Source organism: Bufo gargarizans, chromosome 1, assembly GCF_014858855.1.
Source record: "Bufo gargarizans isolate SCDJY-AF-19 chromosome 1, ASM1485885v1, whole genome shotgun sequence".
Classification (NCBI taxonomy): Eukaryota; Metazoa; Chordata; class Amphibia; order Anura; family Bufonidae; genus Bufo; species Bufo gargarizans.
In genome coordinates, this window is record NC_058080.1 from 548,972,313 (window position 1) to 548,991,551 (window position 19,239).

The following is a 19,239-nucleotide window of genomic DNA, read 5'->3' on the forward strand; positions in this document are numbered from 1 at the left end:
GGGGATAGGTCATCAATAAATATAACTTGGACAACCCCTTTTAATCTCTTATTTATTCATATACAGGAGGCGGGAGCTGGCTGCAGAATCGCATAGCCGGCTCCCGACCTCTATGAGCAGTAGCTACGATCTGCGGCACCTGAGGGGTTAACTACCGCAGATCGCAGCTACCGCTCATAGAGGTCAGGAGTCGGCTATGTGATTCTGCAGCTCCCGCCTCCTGTATATGAATGAATGATAGATTAATCTTCATTGGTGGTGCAGTGGCCATAGCTCCTCCCCTCCTCTTGTCCCCTGTCCTTTCATTGGCGGCAGCGGCAGCAGCACAGGGGGAGGAGACACTGCTTCCTTCTCCCCTGTGCTGCTAAGGGGAACACGGAGAGCGCTGTCAGCAGCGCGGTCTGTGTTCCCCATACGCTATCGGAATATCGGCAAAATAAATGCAGATACCGATAGCGTTCAAAATACTGAATATCGGCCGATAATATCGGTAAATCCGATAATCGGTCGATCCCTACATAGAGCAGCAGGAAATGCTAGCAAAATGCTTGGGTGTATAGGGAGAGGCATTACCAGTAGAAAGAGGGAGGTGCTCATGCCGCTCTACAGAGCACTAGTGAGACCTAATTTGGAGTATTGTGCGCAGTACTGGAGACCATATCTCCAGAAGGATATTGATACTTTGGAGAGAGTTGAGAGAAGAGCTACTAAACTGGTACATGGATTGCAGGACAAAACTTACCAGGAAAGATTAAAGAACCTTAACATGTATAGCTTGGAAGAAAGACGAGACAGAGGGGATATCATAGAAACTGCTAAATACATAAAGGGAAACAAGGTAAAAGAGGAGAGAATATTTAAAAGAAGAAAAAAACTGATACAAGAGGACATAGTTTTAAATTAGAGGGGCAAAGGTTTAAAAGCAATATCAGGAAGTATTACTTTACTGAGAGAGTAGTGGATGCATGGAATAGCCTTCCTGCAGAAGTGGTAGCTGCAAATACAGTGAAGGAGTTTAAGCATGCATGGGATAGGCATAAGGCCATCCTTCATATAAGATAGGGTGGTGAATGGCTATGCATAGTATACAGGATATTGGGCAGACTAGATGGGCCAAATGGTTCTTATCTGCCGACAGATGTATCTATGTTTCTATGTCCCCAAACTGGGCAAACTTAATGTTAAAAAAAAAAAAAAAAAAAAAAAAAAAAAGGCACTTTGTTTCTTATAGTGGAACTACAGATGATTAGAACTAATGTCAATTTACAATGTGGTTAGCAAGTCAAACTAAAATAGGGTTACCTGCTGGGGATGGAGTCTTATATTTGTTGCATATCTCATGATCTTGTTCAAGCTGCATCCGCTCACTTGTTTCCTTTTTACCAAGATATTCCTCAAGCTTCTCCAAACCATCCTGGGAAGAAAGATCAACAAAACAACCAAGGAATTCCCAATATTCCACCCATGGGACATCCTGCTCATGAGCAAGCTCCCTGGGGGTGACGAACACCGAGGGGGGGGGGAAAAAAAAAAAAATATTTGACAAGGTCAGCTTATGATTCAGGGAAATGCAGCTTCCAAATTAGAACCATATTTATGTACAATACAGAAGAAAAATTTAATGTTACCTTCCAACTCTCTCCTCGCCTCTCTCTGGGTCTGTTTTTCTGACATTATGATAAAATCCAGCTCTTTCCCGTGGTGGAGTCTTCCATCTCCTTCTAAAATCCTCAGCCTAAAACAAATCCATGAAAATGAATACTAGGTCCAAGTATGTAAAACAAAAACTATATGAAGTAGACATCACTGTAGATATACCCACCCACAGAATTAGGTTGGGGCATCACATCACATTTCATTTTTGCCCTATATTTAACATACTTTGGAGGGGAGGGGAATGCAAAAGTTCAGTACATCACGCTTTTCCACCCTGCTGAGTCCAGTAACAATGTATACTATAAGCTATATAGCGACGGATGCCAGTCTATAGAACCCCTCTGAGGCTTCCATTTAACGTATACATTAAACGCAAGACAAAAACATGTGAACCCAGCATAACGTTGTCATGGCAGTTTTAGAGTATAATGAACACTGTAAAAACAAAAACCTAAAAAACTTTTCACCCCAAAATAATTTTTTCCCCTTTTCCAAAACAAGCCATGATAAATAAAAAGAAAGTAAAAAAAAAAACTTGTCACACAAAATAGAAACCCTCATATGGCTATATGAACTACAAATGTTAAAGTTACGGCAGTTGGAAGGCAGAAAGGAAAAAAATGAAAGTGCAATAATGAAAATAGGCCCAGTCCTTAACCCCTTAAGGACCAGGCTCATTTTCACCTTAAGGACCAGGCCATTTTTTGCAAATCTGACCAGTGTCACTTTAAGTGCTGATAACTTTAAAACGCTTTTACTTATACAGGCCATTCTGAGATTGTTTTTTCGTCACATATTGTACTTCATGACACTGGTAAAATAAAGTCAAAAAAATTATTTTTTTTGCATAATAAAATACCTAATTTACCAAAAATTTGGAAAAATTAGCAAATTTCAAAGTTTCAGTTTCTCTACTTCTGTAATACATAGTAATACCCCCAAAAATTGTGATGACTTAACATTCCCCCATGTCTACTTCATGTTTGAATTATTTTGGGAATGATATTTTATTTTTTGGGGATGTTACAAGGCTTAGAAGTTTAGAAGCAAATCTTGACATTTTTCAGAAATTTACAAAAACCCAATTTTTAGGGACCACTACAGCTCTGAAGTCACTTTGCGAGACTTACATAATAGAAACCGCCCAAAAATGACCCCATTCTATAAACTACACCCCTCAAGGTATTCAAAACTGATTTTACAAACTCCGTTAACCCTTTAGGTGTTGCACAAGAGTTATTGGCAAATGGGGATGAAATTTGAGAATTTCATTTTTTTGCCTAAATTTCAATTTTAACCCATTTTTTCCACTAACAAAGCAAGGGTTAACAGCCAAACAAGACTGTATCTTTATTGCCCTGACTCTGACGTTTACAGAAACACCCCATATGTGGCCGTAAACTACTGTACGGCCACACAGCGGGGCGTAGAGTGAAAGGTGCGCCGGATGGTTTTTGGAAGCCAGATTTTGCTGGACAGTTTTTTTGACACCATGTCCCATTTGAAGCCCCCTGATGCACCCCTAGAGTAGAAACTCCATAAAAGTGACCCCATCTAAGAAACTACACCCCTCAAGGTATTCAAAACTGATTTTACAAACTTTGTTAACCCTTTAGGTGTTGCACAAGATTTAATGGAAAATAGAGATACAATTTCAAAATTTCACTTTTTTGGCAGATTTTCCATTTTAATATTTTTTTTCCAGTTACAAAGCAAGGGTTAACAGCCAAACAAAACTCATTATTTATGGCCCCGATTCTGTAGTTTACAGAAACACCTCATATGTGGCTGTAGACCGCTGTACGGGCACACGGCAGGGCACAGAAGGAAAGGAATGCCATACGGTTTTTGGAAGGCAGATTTTGCTGGACTGGTTTTTTGACACCATGTCCCATTTGAAGCCCCCTGATGCACCCCTAGAGTAGAAACTCCATAAAAGTTACCCCATCTAAGAAACTACACCCCTCAAGGTATTCAAACTGATTTTACAAACTTTGTTAACCCTTTAGGTGTTGCACAAGATTTAATGGAAAATAGAGATACAATTTTAAAATTTCACTTTTTTGGCAGATTTTCCATTTTAATATTTTTTTCCAGTTACAAAGCAAGGGTTAACAGCCAAACAAAACTCATTATTTATGGCCCTGATTCTGTAGTTTACAGAAACACCTCATATGTGGTTGTAGACCGCTGTACGGGCACACGGCAGGGAGCAGAAGGAAAGGAATGCCATACGGTTTTTGGAAGGCAGATTTTGCTGGACTGGTTTTTTTGACACCATGTCCTATTTGAAGCCCCCCTGATGCACCCCTAGAGTAGAAACTCCAAAAAAGTGACCCCATTTTAGAAAGTACGGAATAGGGTGGCAGTATTGTTGGTACTAGTTCAGGGTAGATATGATTTTTGGTTGCTCTATATTACACTTTTTGTGCGGCAAGGTAACAAGAAATAGCTTTTTTGGCACGTTTTTTTTTTGTTATTTACAACATTCATCTGACAGGTTAGATCACGTGGTAATTTTATAGAGCAGGTTGTCACGGACGCAGCGATACCTAATATGTATACAATTTTTTTTATTTATGTAAGTTTTATACAATAACTTCATTTTTAAAACCAAAAAAATGTTTAGTGTCTCCATAGTCTGAGAGCCATAGTTTTTTCAGTTTTTGGGCGATTATCTTGAGTAGGGTCTAATTTTTTGCGGGATGATATGACAGTTTGATTGGCACTATTTTGGGGTGCATATGACTTTTTGATCGCTTGCTATTACACTTTGTGATGTAAGATGGCAAAAAATTGCTTTTTTTGCACAATTTATTATTTTTTATGGTGGTCACCTGAGGGGTTAGGTCATGTGATATTTATATAGAGCCGGTCGATACGGACGCGGCAATACCTAATATGTATACTTTATTTTTATTTATGTAGGTTTTACACAATGATTTTATTTTTGAAACAAAAAAAATGATGTTTTAGTGTTTCCATAGTCTAAGAGCCATAGTTTTTTCAGTTTTTGGGCGATTATCTTGAGTAGGGTCTAATTTTTTGCGGGATGAGATGACGGTTTGATTGGTACTATTTTGGCGTACATGCGACTTTTTTGATCACTTTTATTACCTTTTTTGGGAAGTAAGGTGGGCAAAATTTCAATTTTCTCATAGTTTTTATTTTTTTATTTTTATGGCGTTCACTGTGCGGGGAAAGTAACATGACCGTTTTATAGATCAGGTCGTTACGGACGCGGCGATACCTAATATGTGTAGTTTATTTTTTTTTTTTAATTTTTATTCAGTGATAAATGTTTTTTTTTTTTATCTTAACTTTTTTCACTTATTTATTTTTTTGACCCAGACCCACTTGGTTCTTGAAGATCCAGTGGGTCTGATGTCTGTAAAATACAGTACAGAACCTATATAGGTATCTGTACTGTATTTTACTTACACTGAACAGATCTATGCTTTCAGCATAGATCTGTTCAGCACCATGGACAGCAGGACGCCTGAGCAGGCGTCCTGTTGTCATGGGAACCTTCCCCGTCTGCTCAGTTATGGTCAGAACTGCGCAGACGGGGAAGGGTAAGGACGGGGCTCTGGGGGGGCTGTCTGGGGGCTCTCTCCCTCTCCCATCGGGGGGCTGCAAAGGCACAGCAGCCCCCCGATCGGAGAGGGAGGGAGCTCCCTTTTACTGTTAACCTTTTCCATACAGCGGTCCGTACGGACCGCTGTATGGAAAGGGTTAAACGGCTGACATCGCATCAACGATGTCAGCCGTTTATACCAGGGTGCCAGCAATGTGCTGGCACCCTGGTATACCCACTGTACACCAACGATTATTCAATGGGAGGCGGGCGGGGGATCGCGATCCCGCCTGCCGCACCGCCCGCCTCCCGCAACGCCCCCACCGCCTGCGACACCCCCCCCTGCACCACCCGCCGCCATCAAATCATGCAGGGGTGCAGGGGGGGGGTGTACTATATTGATTTTAGACACTCTAAAGTTTCTGATCCCCGCGGTCAGGGACCGCGGGGATCAGAAACTGCAAAAAGCGCAGCAAACCGCAGGTCTGAATTGACCTGCGGTTTGCAGCGATCGCCGACACGGGGTGTCACATGACCCCCCCTGGCGTTTTAACAGGATGCCGGCTGAATGATTTCAGCCGGCATCCTGTTCAAATTAACCCCTGCGGCGCCGGAATGCCAATTTTAAAGTCAGGACGTACCGGTACGTCCTTGGTCCTTAAGGACTCGGGAAATAGGGCGTACCGGTACATCCTATGTCCTTAAGGGGTTAAAGACTGATAGGTGCAGGTCTCAGAGAGCCACCTTTAGAACAGAGCTTGCAAACCGAAGGAAAGCAGATGGTGCATGTGTGTCTATTCATTTCTATGGGATTGCCAAAAATAGCAAAGCCATATTTCCGTCAGCCCCATGGATCAGTGGCGAGCTTGCATAGTGCGATTCCCTTTAATTTCTATGGAACTTATGAAAATAGCAGAAAACGGTCCACTCTCCTTCACTTTGAGGGCTCCATTTTAGAGATGACAACCCCTTTAAGGGATTAAAGCATTTTTATAGCATCACATGAGGAGGTCTCCCCCCAATTATTTGCCATAAGTCATAAATGCAGGAAAAGCACTATGTAAACAATCAGCATTACACTAGAAGGCTTTTTGGCCTCTTAAAAAGCGGTAGGCCAACTACAGTCAGGTCCATAAATATTGGGACATCGACCCAATTGTAAAATTTTTGGCTCTATACACCACCACAATGGATTTGAAATGAACAAGATGTGCTTTAGCTGCAGACTGTCAGCTTTAATTTGAGGGTATTTACATCCAAATCAGGTGAACGGTGTAGGAATTACAACAGTTTGCATATGTGCCTCCCACTTGTTGTGGGACCAAAAGTAGTGGGACAGAATAATCATAAAATCAAACTTTCACTTTTTAATACTTGGTTACAAATCCTTTGCAGTCAATTACAGCCTGAAGTCTAGAACGCATAGACATCACAACATGCTGGGTTTCATCCCTGGTGATGCTCTGCCAGGCCTCTACTGCAACTGTCTTCAGTTCCTGCTTGTTCTTGGGGCATTTTCCCTTCAGTTTTCTCTTCAGCAAGTGAAATGCATGCTCAATCGAATTCAGGTCAGGTGATTGACTTGGCCATTGCATAACATTCCACTTCTTTCCCTTAAAAAAACGCTTTGGTTGCTTTTGCACTATGCTTTGGGTCATTATCCATCTGCACTGTGAAGCGCCGTCCAATGAGTTCTGAAGCATTTGGCTGAATAGGAGCAGATAATATTTCCCGAAACACTTCAGAATTCATCCTGCTGCTTTTGTCAGCAGTCACATCATCAATAAATACAAGAGAACCAGTTCCATTGGCAGCCATACATGCCCACACCATGACGCTACCACGCTTCACTGATGAGGTGGTATGCTTAGGATCATGAGCAGTTTCTTTCCTTCTCCATACTCTTCCCATCACTCTGGTACAAGATGATCTTGGTCTCATCTGTCCATAGGATGTTGTTCCAGAACTGTGAAGGCTTTTTTAGATGTCGCTTAGCAAACTCTAATCTGGCCTTCCTGTTTTTGAGGCTCACCAATGGTTTACATCTTGTGGTGAACCCTCTATATTCACTTTGGTGAAGTCTTCTCTTGATTGTTGACTTTGAGACACCTACACCTACCTCCTGGAGAGTGTTCTGGATCTGGCCAACTGTTGTGAAGGGTATTTTCTTCACCAGGGAAATAATCCTTCGGTCACCCACCACAGTTGTTTTCCGTGGTTTTCCAGGTCTTTTGGTGTTGCTGAGCTCATCGGTGCGTTCCTTCTTTTTAAGAATGTTCCAAACAGTTGTTTTGGACACACCTAATGTTTTTGCTATCCCTCTGATGGGTTTGTTTTTTTCAGCCTAATGATGGCTTGCTTCACTGATAGTGACAGCTCTTTGGATCTCCTCTTGAGAGTTGACAGCAACAGATTCCAAATGCAAATAGCACACCTGAAATGAACTCTGGACCTTTTATCTGCTCATTGTAATTGGGATAATGAGGGAATAACACATCTGGTCATGGAACAGCTGAGAAGCCAATTGTCCCATTACTTTTGGTCCCTTAACAAGTGGGAGGCACATATGCAAACTGTTGTAATTCCTACACTGTTCACCTGATTTGGATGTAAAAACCCTCAAATTAAAGCTGACAGTCTGCAGTTAAAGCACATCTTGTTCGTTTCATTTTAAATCCATTGTGGTGGTGGTGTATAGAGCCAAAAATGTTAATTGTGTCGATGTCCCAATATTTATGGACCTGACTGTATATACAAAAATCTAACACCAGCATGCGAACATACCTTAACACATGCACCTTTGTGTAAAAGTGTAGAAATTGAATTTTTAAAGTCAGCTTTATGTCAGGAGACTCCCGTCTGCATACCCAGGCAAACCGATGAGGAATCACTGTATTGCATGTTCACTATTCCCACCTCAAAATAATGAAATCATTTTTTGGGATCCAAGATTTTCAAAGACCTTAAGACTTTTACCTTAGAAGGGCTCATCGGTCCTGCAAAGGCTCTGACGGCAAGCAATGGATCTTTCGGGCTGCCATAGTGCCGCGGTTGAGAAATAATATCAGGCTGCTCAGGTGACCATGGTGCACCAATGACAGGAAATGAAGAGTTATCCTCAGCACGCAATAAGGGGACATAAAAATAGCCTAATAAAGAACAAAAATAATTTTGCATTGTTCATAGATCCCTGGAAGCTGTATTAACAGATAATACCTGCATTCAGATAACTGTTTATCCATTAGTCACAAGCAATAAGGATCCCTTTAGCCTTTACATACTTTGTTCATGAAATTATTTTTGTTTAAAAACAAAAAAAATCTGACTTTTTGGAAAGAGGATTGTATGTGTCCCCTTGTGATTTCACCTTCTCTGAAGAGCTGTGTGTGGGAAGGAGGGAAAGCATGGGAAATAAAATGGCTATACAAAAAAAAAAAAAAAAAAAAAAAAAAAAAAAAAAGAAGAAGATAAAGCCAGAATATGTGGGGGTAGCTATGCAACATTTTTTAAATTACCCCAAAAACGTAACTTTGACACCAGCTTTATGTAGATCTTTAAAGGGAACATGTTACCCCAATTTAGACTATTATCTACAGCATGAATGCTCAACCTGCGGCCCTCCAGCTGTTGTAAAACTACAATTCCCACAATGCCCTGCTGTAGGTTGATAGTTGTAGGCTGTCCGAGAATGCTGCGAGTTGTAGTTTTGCAACAGCTGGAGGGCCGCAGGTTGAGCATGCCTGATCTACAGCATACATGTGTAGTGATGCACAAAAGGAATCAAGACTACTAGTGGATTAGTAACATAATGGAGAGGACTCCTGTGCGCATGCACAGCAGTCCTGACAATGTATTTCAGTGCAGCTCTGATAGCGCAGGAACGGGGAGCCATATGAAAATAAAAAATAGTGATCTGGACTACTTGTGTGCAGTACTACTCATCTATTATAGACAATGGTCCAAAATCAGGGGGACAGATTCACTTTAATTGCATTTGAATCTAATTTACAATATTTAACAAATATGAACATCTTTTTAAGGGTACATCTCCACGGGATGAATATACAGTCAATATGCGGACAATAGGATATACCATATTTTTCGCCCCATAAGATGCATTTTCCCCTCGCCCAAAAGTGGGGGGGGAAATGCCCCTGCGTCTTATAGGGGGAAAACTAATGAAGCACTTCCATTTTGGAAGCGCTTCATTAGTACCAGAGGACCGGGAAGCGCTGAAGGCTCTGTACTCACCGCTTCCTGGTCCTCGGCTGTTGGCTGTGCAGTGTGAGGGAGCGCCGTGACCTCACACTGTGCGCGCCAGGTCACAGCACAGCAGGAAGACAGAGCTCGGGAGGTGAGCAGCGTCCAGAGCAGGAAAGGCGTATTTTATTTCATATGAGGCTGATGGAGGTTACTAGGTGCTGAAGAGAGTCACGGGGCTCTTATCTGAGGTCTTATTGGTGGTAATTTACATTGGAGTCTGAGCTCAAGTCTGATTGGGGGTCTGATTGGTGGATTGACCTAAGGTGTCATGAAAAATATTTTTTTATTTTCTTATTGTCCCCCTATAAAACCTAGGTGCGTCTCATGGTGCAAAAAATATGTTTTTGGGTATTTTTTGCGGAACGGACATGTGGACTCACAGACACATAATGCACACCAAGTCATTAACTTTTTTGGTGGCCCCTTTTAGATGAATGGTACCGCACAGGGACCACAAAAAACTAAACGGGCACGGACAAAAAATACGTTTGTATGCATGAGCCCTTAAAGGGGTTGTCTTACTTCAGCAAATAGCATTTATTCTGCTGAGAAAGTTAATACAAGACACTTGCTAACTTATTGCGATTGTCCATATTGTCTCCTTTCCTAGCTTAATTCATTTTTCCATCACATTATACATTGCTAGTTTCCATGGTTACGTCCTCCCTACAATCCATCAGTGGTGTCTGTGCTTGCACAATATAGGAAAAAACACCAGCTTATACAAGAGAAACTTGAAAAATTAGAATATTGTGCAAAAGTTTATTTATTTCAGTAATGCAACTTAAAATGTGAAACTAAAATATGAGATAACAAAATCACTGATAAGAACTGATGTTGGGTATACGTTCCACCATCAAAATTATATCACTGTCGTAGGGAACACTATGAAAATTTGATAAAACTAATACTTTATTGTTTCACAAAAGCAAAGGGAAAAGAGGAGGGGAAAACTACAACCTATATTAAAATTCTAGCTAGAATTTTAATATAGGTTGTAGTTTTCCCCTCCCCGTTTCCCTTTGCTTTTGTGAAACAATAAAGTATTAGTTTTATCAAATTTTCATAGAGTTCCCTACGACAGTGATATAATATATGAGATAGACTCATTACATGCAAAGCGAGATATTTCAAGCCTTTATTTTTATAAGTTTGGATGATTATGGCTTACAGCTTATGAAAACCCCAAATTCACAATCTCAGGAAATTAGAATATTACATTACATGAAATCAATTATGAAAAAAAACAAAACAAAAAAAAAAAACGTTTAAATAGAAAATTGTAGGACCTCTGAAAAGTATAATCATGCATATGTACTCAGTACTTGGTTTGGGCCCCTTTTGCATCAATTACTGCCTCAATGTGGCATGGTGTGGCATGGATGCTACCAGCCTATATAGCACTGCGGAGGTGTTATGGAAGACCAGGATGCTTCAATAGCAGCCTTCAGCTCTTCCACATCGTCTCATCTTTCTCTTGTTAATGCCCCACAGATTCTCTATGGGGTTCAGGTCAGGAGAGTTTGCTGGCCAATCAAGCACAGTAATCCCATGGTCATTGAAGCAGGTTTTGGTACTTTAGGCAGTGTGGGCAGGTGCCAAGTCCTGCTGGAAAATGAAGTCACCATCTCCATAAAGCTAGTCTGCAGAAGGAAGCATGAAGTGCTCCAAAATCTTCTGGTAGACTGATGCGTTAAACAGATGACATGGCTCCCCAAATCAACACAGACTGTGGAAACTTCACACTGGACTTCAAGCATCTTGCATTGTGTGCCTCTCCATTCTTCCTCCAGACTCTGGGTCCTTGGTTTCCAAATGAGATGCAAAAGTTGCTCTCATCAGAAAAGAGGACTTTGGACCACTGGGCAACAGCCCAGTTTTTTTTTTTTCTGTAGCCCAGGTAAGGCTACTTTCACACTAGAGTTTTTCTTTTCCAGTATCGAGTTCCGTCCTAGGGGCTCAATACCAGGAAAAAAAATGATCAGTTTTATCCTAATGCATTCTGAATGGAGAGCATGCCGTTCAGTATGCATCAGTTCAGTCCCTCTTACGTTTTTTGGACAGAGAAAATACAGCAGCATGCTGCAGTTTTCTCTCCGGCCAAAATTCCTGAACACTTGCCGGAATGCTGGATCGGGAATTATTTTCCATTTAAATGCATTAATGCCAGATCCGGCCCCAAGTGTTCCGGAAAAACTGATCCGGTTTTGCAGTCTGCGCAGGCCTTAAAAAAAATATGAAAAAGAAATACCGGATCCATTTTTCCGGATGACAACCGGAAAGACAGATCCAGTATTGCAATGCATTTGTCAGAAGGATCCACCTGACAAATGCATCACTTTGCGTCCGGATTGCTAGATCCTCTGCCACAAGTGTGAAAGTACCGCAAGATGCTTCTGACGTTGTTTAGGAGAGGCTTGACAAGAGGAATACGACATTTGAAGCCCATGTTCAGGATCCATCTGTGTGTGGTGGCTCTTGATGCACCAACTCCAGCCTCAATCCACTCCTTGTGAAAGTCCCCTCCTTGTGAAACACTTTAGAATGGCCTTTTCCTGACAATCCTCTCCAGGCTGCGGTCTTCTCTGCTGCTTGTGCACCTTTTTCTTCCACACTTGTCCCTTCCACATAACTTTCTATTAATGTGCTTTGATACAGCACTTTGGGAACATCCAACTTCTTTTGCAATTACCTTTTGAGGCTTTCCCTCCTTATGGAGGGTGTCAATGATGGATTTCTGCACAACTGTCAGGTCAGCAGAGTTTCCCCATGATTGTGATTCCTACTGAACCAGACTGACAATTTAAAGGCTCAGGAACCCTTTCCAGGTGCTATGAATTAACCTCCTCCTAGACACGCCGGGACGCAAGATTTCGGTCAGAGCCGGCCCGTGCATGTGCATCGCGGGCCGGCAAAAGTTAAATCACAATTTAGTCATCAGCTTGCCAGCCAATGATCGTGGCTGGCAGGCTGATGATTTAAAAAAAAATATCAAATCAGAAGCCAGTTAACACATTAGATTTATAAATATAATGTGTTAAATGGCTGCTGTACTCCTCTGCTGGTCCTTTTCGTCGGTTGGTTTCAGCAGACGAGCACAGATCACAGTGAGTACACAAGACACAACACTTAGCCCCCAGATCACCCCCCATCATCCCAATTAACCCCCTTGATCGCCCCTGTCAATCACCTAGTGAAAGGGAAAAAAAGTGATCAGTGTAAACTGTCACTTTTTTTTCCACTGGTATTGACTGATAGTTTTAGGATAGTTTAGGCCCCTTGGTTAGGTAGTTAGCGATCGTTTAGCGCCCAGCCCACCGCAGTCACCGATTTGCTGATTAGCGTATCGCTAATCAGCATTTGTACTTTTATAGTATCTGTAAGTGATCAGAACTGACCACAATCAGATCTATAATAGTATTAGTGTCACCTTAACTTGCCCTCCACCCAAAATTCAGTGTTTGCCCAATCAGACCTAATCGGTCGCGCATACGTGCGTTCACCCACGCCCGCCCCGCCGCAGTGAAAAAAATATATTGTTTTTTTGATCACTGCACAATCACTTTACAAGCGCTGCGGCGATAAAAAAATAAATAAATCAGTTTTGATATTTTTTATCAATTGCAGCGGCCTCCGGTACTTCGCTAGCCTCCCATTTGTAAGACAGGCTTGCTTTTTTTCTTGGGTAGTCTCAGGGAATACCCCCTAAATTTAGTAGTACAAATGGCAAATAAGGGGTATTCTTCTGAAGAGGCCTACAGGCTTCTGACCCAGTCGGATGAGGAATGGGAACCCTCATCTGACGAATCTAGCGGGTCAGAATATGAACCTGTAGAAAGCAGTGGCAGTCTGACCCAAAGTTCGGACGAGGAGGTTGAGGTCCCCGATACCACCAGGTGTACCCGGCCCCGTGTTGCTAGACCACAGGTTGCGCAGGATCCGCTTCAAGGGCAGCAGAGTTGGGCTGGCGCTGTCGGATTAAGTGGTGAGGCATACACCAGCAGCGCAGCCCATCCTGGACCTAGTACCAGCATTGCCGTACAACATGGTGAAGTGGCGAGCACCAGAAGGTCAGTTGAAATTGGCACGGTGGCACGTGCAGTAGTTCCCCGTCGCAGCCACCGCACAGATAGGCCCGTAGAGCCCCTAGAGTCCCTGAGGTGTTGGCAAACCCCGATTGGCAGCCCCCAACTTCAGCCGCACCAGTCTGGAGTTCGGGTTGAGACCGCTCAGATCGGTTCGGCACTGGGGTTTTTTGAGCTGTTCTTGACTGCGGAGCTGTTGGACTTAGTTGTGGCAGAAATAAAATTGATATGCCACTCAATTTATAGCCGCCAACCCGGGAGGCTTTTATGCCCAGTCTTTCCGGTGGAAACCCGACAAATTTCCGAAATTAAAACTTTTCTGGGCCTTCTCCTCAACATAGGCCTAACAAAAAAGCATGAATTGCGGTCATATTGGTCCACGAACCCAATTCATCACATGCCCATGTTCTCTGCTGCCATGTCCAGGACACGATTTGAGACCATCCTGCGTTTCCTGCACTTTTGGGACGGGAGGTGGTGTTGTCGCTAAAGCCACCCAGCTTTTGACCGGCTCCACAAAGTTCGGCCCCTCATAGACCACTTCAACAACAAATTTGCTGATTTGTATACCCCTGAGCAAAACATCTGCGTAGACGAGTCCCTTATACATTTTACCGGGCGCCATGGCTTCAAACAATACATCCCAAGCAAGTGCGCCCGGTATGGGGTAAAATTGTATAAGCTCTGTGAAAGGGCCACAGGCTATAACCACAAATTTCAGATCTATGAGGGTAAAGATCAGACCCTGGAGCCGGTCGGTTGCCCTGACTACCTGGGGAGCAGTGGGAAGACAGTCTGGGACTTGGTGTCACCCTTATTTGGCAAGGGGTACCATCTTTATGTGGAAAATGTCTACACAAGTGTGCCCCTCTTCAGGCATTTGTTCCTAGAACAGATTGGCTGCTGTGGCACCGCACGACCTAGTCGCCGGGGCTTCCCCCAACGGCTCGTTACCACCCGTCTTGCAAGGGGGAAGAGGGCTGCCTTGTGTAACCAAGAACTGCTCGCGGTGAAATGGAGACAAGCGTGACGTTTACATGCTCTCCTCCAGTCATGCAGACACGACAATCCAAATTGAACGAGCAACCAGTGTCTTTGAAAAGCCCCTCTGTGTCCACGACTATAATTCGCTCGTGGGAGGTGTGGACTTCAATGACCAGATGTTGGCTCCCTATTTACTTTCCCGCAGAACCGGACGCTGATATAAGAAGGTGTCAATTTCCCAGTGTCGTTGCCGGTACCTCAAACCAACCGCCACCCCGAAAAAAAATGTTGTGTCTGAGGCAGGAGTGGAATAAGGCGTGACACCCGCTATTTCTGTCCTGCCTGCCCTGACCACCCTGCCCTAAGCTTAGGGGAGTGTTTCCGGAAGTACCACACACAGGTACACTTAGCATAGGGATTGCATCTCACAGGACAGGCACACAGGGCTATTAGGGCAAAATCACACAGAGCTGTTGCAAACCTCTCCTTTCACCTGGGACAAAGTGCATAATGTACTTCGCCACATCTTTGGGCGATTTGCGCTTTGCACATTTTCCCATGGGGAAGGAGAGGTTTGTCCTATAAAAGGTAAAAGAAAAGAATCACCGGTAAGCAAAAAAGTTAACGTTCTGTTCAAAAAGTTAAAAAAATTTATATGTTCCGTTCAAATGTTATTATAAAGTTAATAATTTTTTTTTTTTTTTTTTTTTTTTTTTACCTTCCAGGTGGACCAACAGATTGACTAGCTGCAGCACTGATGTGCATTCTGACAGAAGCATTGCGCTGCTGTCAGATTACACAAAAGTCGGTGTATGCGGCGCTGCAAGACGAGATTTCTCCTCTGCAGTAAAAGATACGTTTGCCGAGGCATATGAGCTGAGGGGGGAGGCGGTGTTCATATGCTTTGGCAAACACTTTGTATATATAAATATATAAAGAAAAAAAAAAAATGAAAAAAATCCCGGCAATGATTTATTTATCCACATCGATTGATTTGAATGGAGAAATCGGGTTTGCCAGGGCATACGAGCTAAGTGGGTATGGATGTTGGGCGGAGCTCCTATGTCCTGGCAGACACCTTTCCCCTCCTTTATTTTTTTTGGCAGAGATTTTTTTCATCCACATTGATCGATGCGAATGATGAAATCTGTGCCGTTCATTTTTTTTCTTTCAGCCCAGAGGCTGAACGGGGAAAAAAAAATAAAAAATCTCATTACCTGTATGCTCAATATAAGGAGAATAGCAGAAACTCCTAATGCTTACCATACATGTAATGATTGCGGACCCCCTTAAATGCCACGGCAGTACAAACACCCCAAAAATGACCCCATGTTGAAAGAAGACATCCCAAGGTATTCACTGAGGGGCATATTGAGTCCATGAAAGATTTCAATTTTTGTCCCAAGTTAGCGGAAAGGGAGACTTTGTGAAGGGGGAAAATTTTTTTTTTTTTAATTAAAAAAAATTCCGCTAACTATGCCCCTCATTGAATACCTTGGGGTGTCTTCTTTCCAAAATGGGGTCACATGTGGGGTATTTATACTGCCCTGGCATTTTAGGGGCCCTAAAGCGTGAGAAGAAGTCTGGGATCCATATGTCTAAAAATGCCCTCCTAAAAGGAATTTGGGCCCCTTTGCGCATCTAGGCTGCAAAAAAAGTGTCATACATATGGTATCGCCGTACTCAGGAGAAGTTGGGCAATGTGTTTTGGGGTGTCACTTAACATATACCCATGCTGGGTGAGATAAATATCTTGGTCAAATGCCAACTTTGCATAAAAAACAAAATGGGAAAAGTTGTCCTTTGCCGAGATATTTCTCTCACCCAGCATTGGTATATGTAAAAACACACTGCCCTACTTCTACGGCGGTACCACGTGTGACACTTTTTTGGAGCCTAGGTGGGCAAAGGGGCCCACATTCCAAAGAGCACCTTTCGGATTTCACAGGGCATTTTTTTTTTTTTTTTTTTTTACACATTTTGATTTCAAACTACTTCTCACGCATTAGGGCCCCTAAAATGCCAGGGCAGTATAACTACCCCACAAGTGACCCCATTTTGGAAAGAAGACACCCCAAGGTATTTCGTGATTGGCATAGTGAGTTCATGGAAGTTTTTATTTTTTGTCACAAGTTAGTGGAATATGAGACTTTGTAAGGAAAAAAAAAAAAAAAAAATCATCATTTTCCGCTAACTTGTGACAAAAAACGAGATTTTTGTATAACTTACCAGTAAAATCTCTTTCTCGCTCTTTCCTTGGGGGACACAGAAGACCTTGGGTATAGCTCATCTCCCTAGGAGGCGTGACACTAAGTTTAAACTGTTAAGCCCCTCCTCCACAGCTATACCCTCAGCCTGGAGAGAGAGACTGCCAGTTGCGTGTCCAAGTAGTAAGAAAAGGCAAAGCCCAACAAGTGGAACCAACAAGCCAACTACCCAACGGGTAAAACAAACTTGGAAACCGTGTAGAGAAAAACAAAGAATGGGTGGGTGCTGGGTCCCCCAAGGAAAGAGCGAGAAAGAGATTTTACTGGTAAGTTATACAAAAATCTCGTTTTCTCGCCCAGTTTCCTTGTGGGACACAGAAGACCTTGGGGACGTTCAATAGCAGTCCAAGAGGGGAGGGACCATAGCACCAAGGCGAGGCACCCGAAGGCATCAAGAAAACCGCCACCTGCAGACCAGGCGGCCCAAGACAGCATCCGCTGAAGCCCGAGTATGCACCCTGTAGCTCGGCAAGACGTGAAAGGAAGATCAGTGACCGTCTAGCACAAATGCATGGCCGAAGCCCAATGCCTCCGGCTCAGGGGGCACCGACCGCTCTGGTGAACAAACAGTGACACCAAAAGCAGAACCCTGCCCTTGGTGCGGCAATCACACCAACAGTCACTCTGAGAAAGCGGAGGAAGCCACCCTGGAGGCCGCAACCCTTTGCGCGGACCTTCCGGAAACACAAGAGACCGAACATTGACAAGATACGGAGATCTCCAAGAAAAAATGCAAGGCCCAAACAACGTCCAAACGTTGAAGCGTCCGTTCCCAGGGGAGGGAAGGGGAGGACGAATGCCTCGCTGAACTGAAAGACAAACACCACCTCCGAAAGGAAGGAAGAGACGGGATGGAGAACAGCCCTGTCCTGGGGAAAGAAATAAAGCTCGGAACAAGAAGAGCCGCCACTCAGGCACCCATCAGACACGATGGCTACGGAAACACAACCGCACAGGACAGAAGGAGTAGAGAGAACTACTGTAACGGCTCCAAAGGAAAGACAGGAGAGCCAGGAACCCAGCAAGTAGATCCCAGGGCGGTACCGGAGGGCAGTACAAAAGGAACCCAAGAGTCGCTCCATGGAAGAAGGCTCAGAGGGCTGGGGAACACCGAAAGAGGAAGGACAGCGCCGACACTTGACACTCCAAGCAACAGGGTCCCGGTCCCAGTCCCAGGTCCAGATCGGACTGGAGAAGACAGAACCATGGAGAGAGAAAGGCAGAATGGGGGAAACGCCCAGCTTCCCACAGAACCCCCGGTAAAAACCCTAAGTCCCACAACAGATCCTGAACGAAAACACGGCCAGGAGCGAACACCAGCGAGCCCGCTAGGGTCACCCAGGCAAGCGGGTGAAAACCCAATGAGATCAGGCGCAGACCAGTAACACGGCAAAACTGGTCCAGTCGGCCCCCGAGCAACGTTGCCCTGCATCCACCCGGAGTGGGGGAGCAGAAGGACAGACGGAAGGAACCGAAGGATCCGTCCAGCAACCGCCAGGACAAAACAGGCTAAGTCCATGCCGACGTAGTCACCACAGGAAGACGTTCCACAGCCCCGGTGTGGGAGATCTAAGGACAATCTTGCCCGAATGGTAGTCCTCCCAAGCTACCGAGGAGGCAAGTCCCTAGTAGAACCATTGCCCAGAATGGAAAAAAACGCAATCAGCACCCAACGGGAGGACAGAATGCAGTAGACCCGGTAAATAGGCACACAGCCAGCACAGCCAGCGTGAGCAAGGGAGACAGTACGAGGCCAAAAGGAACACTGGAACCATCTACATGAACAACCATGCTCTCCCCAGAGGGGAGGGCAGTGAAAGAACAGCCTCTGAAGCGTGGCCGATACACAAAAGCCACATCAGAGTGATCTGTACTGAGCGGGAGCCAAACAGAGCCGGCGAGAAAAGGCAATCGAGCCAGAGGCCGGCAGAACACCCTCCAATCGAAGGAGGGATGGCCAACAGGGAAGCCACAGGACAGCTCAAGAGCAAAACCCCGCTACACCGAGACGCCCTGTACACCGTCTCGCACCAAGGTGGCGGTCCACCGGACCTGGGCAAGCGATTACCCAAGAGAAGATGGGTGACCTTCCCGAGAAGAGCGTCCCGAACCCGATAATAGATCAGACTGAAGCGCAGAGGGTGCCAACCGGAAGGACTCATACCACATCGCATCCGAAGGGGAGGAAATGGTAGTAGGCGAGGGAACCATAGTCCCGCCAGAGCCAACGTAGAATTCGAGGGGCGCTGCAGACAGCGCTCTCGACCATGTGACCACTAGCGCAGGGAAACAACGCCGTGGGAGGACGAAAGAGTACGCAGCTAAGGACCACGAACACACCCCGGGCGGAAGGCCAACGAAAGGAATGAGCACCACCCAGCTCGGTGCAGTAGCGAACAAGTAGAGC

The 19,239-nt window shown here is 44.3% G+C and overlaps 1 protein-coding gene across 2 annotated transcripts in view; it reads right to left on the reverse strand.

The window, feature by feature from the left end:
* The window catches only part of ANKLE2 (ankyrin repeat and LEM domain containing 2), an 88,598-nt gene that overhangs the window by 32,875 nt on the left and 36,484 nt on the right, over positions 1–19,239 (reverse strand). For both annotated transcript variants that reach the window (XM_044275592.1, XM_044275591.1), the window contains exons 8-10: positions 8,210–8,382; positions 1,629–1,735; positions 1,303–1,493 (exon numbers count right to left, since the gene is read on the reverse strand). In XM_044275592.1, the coding sequence (XP_044131527.1) occupies positions 1,303–1,493; positions 1,629–1,735; positions 8,210–8,382 (471 nt within the window). The remainder of the gene's footprint in view (positions 1–1,302; positions 1,494–1,628; positions 1,736–8,209; positions 8,383–19,239) is intronic.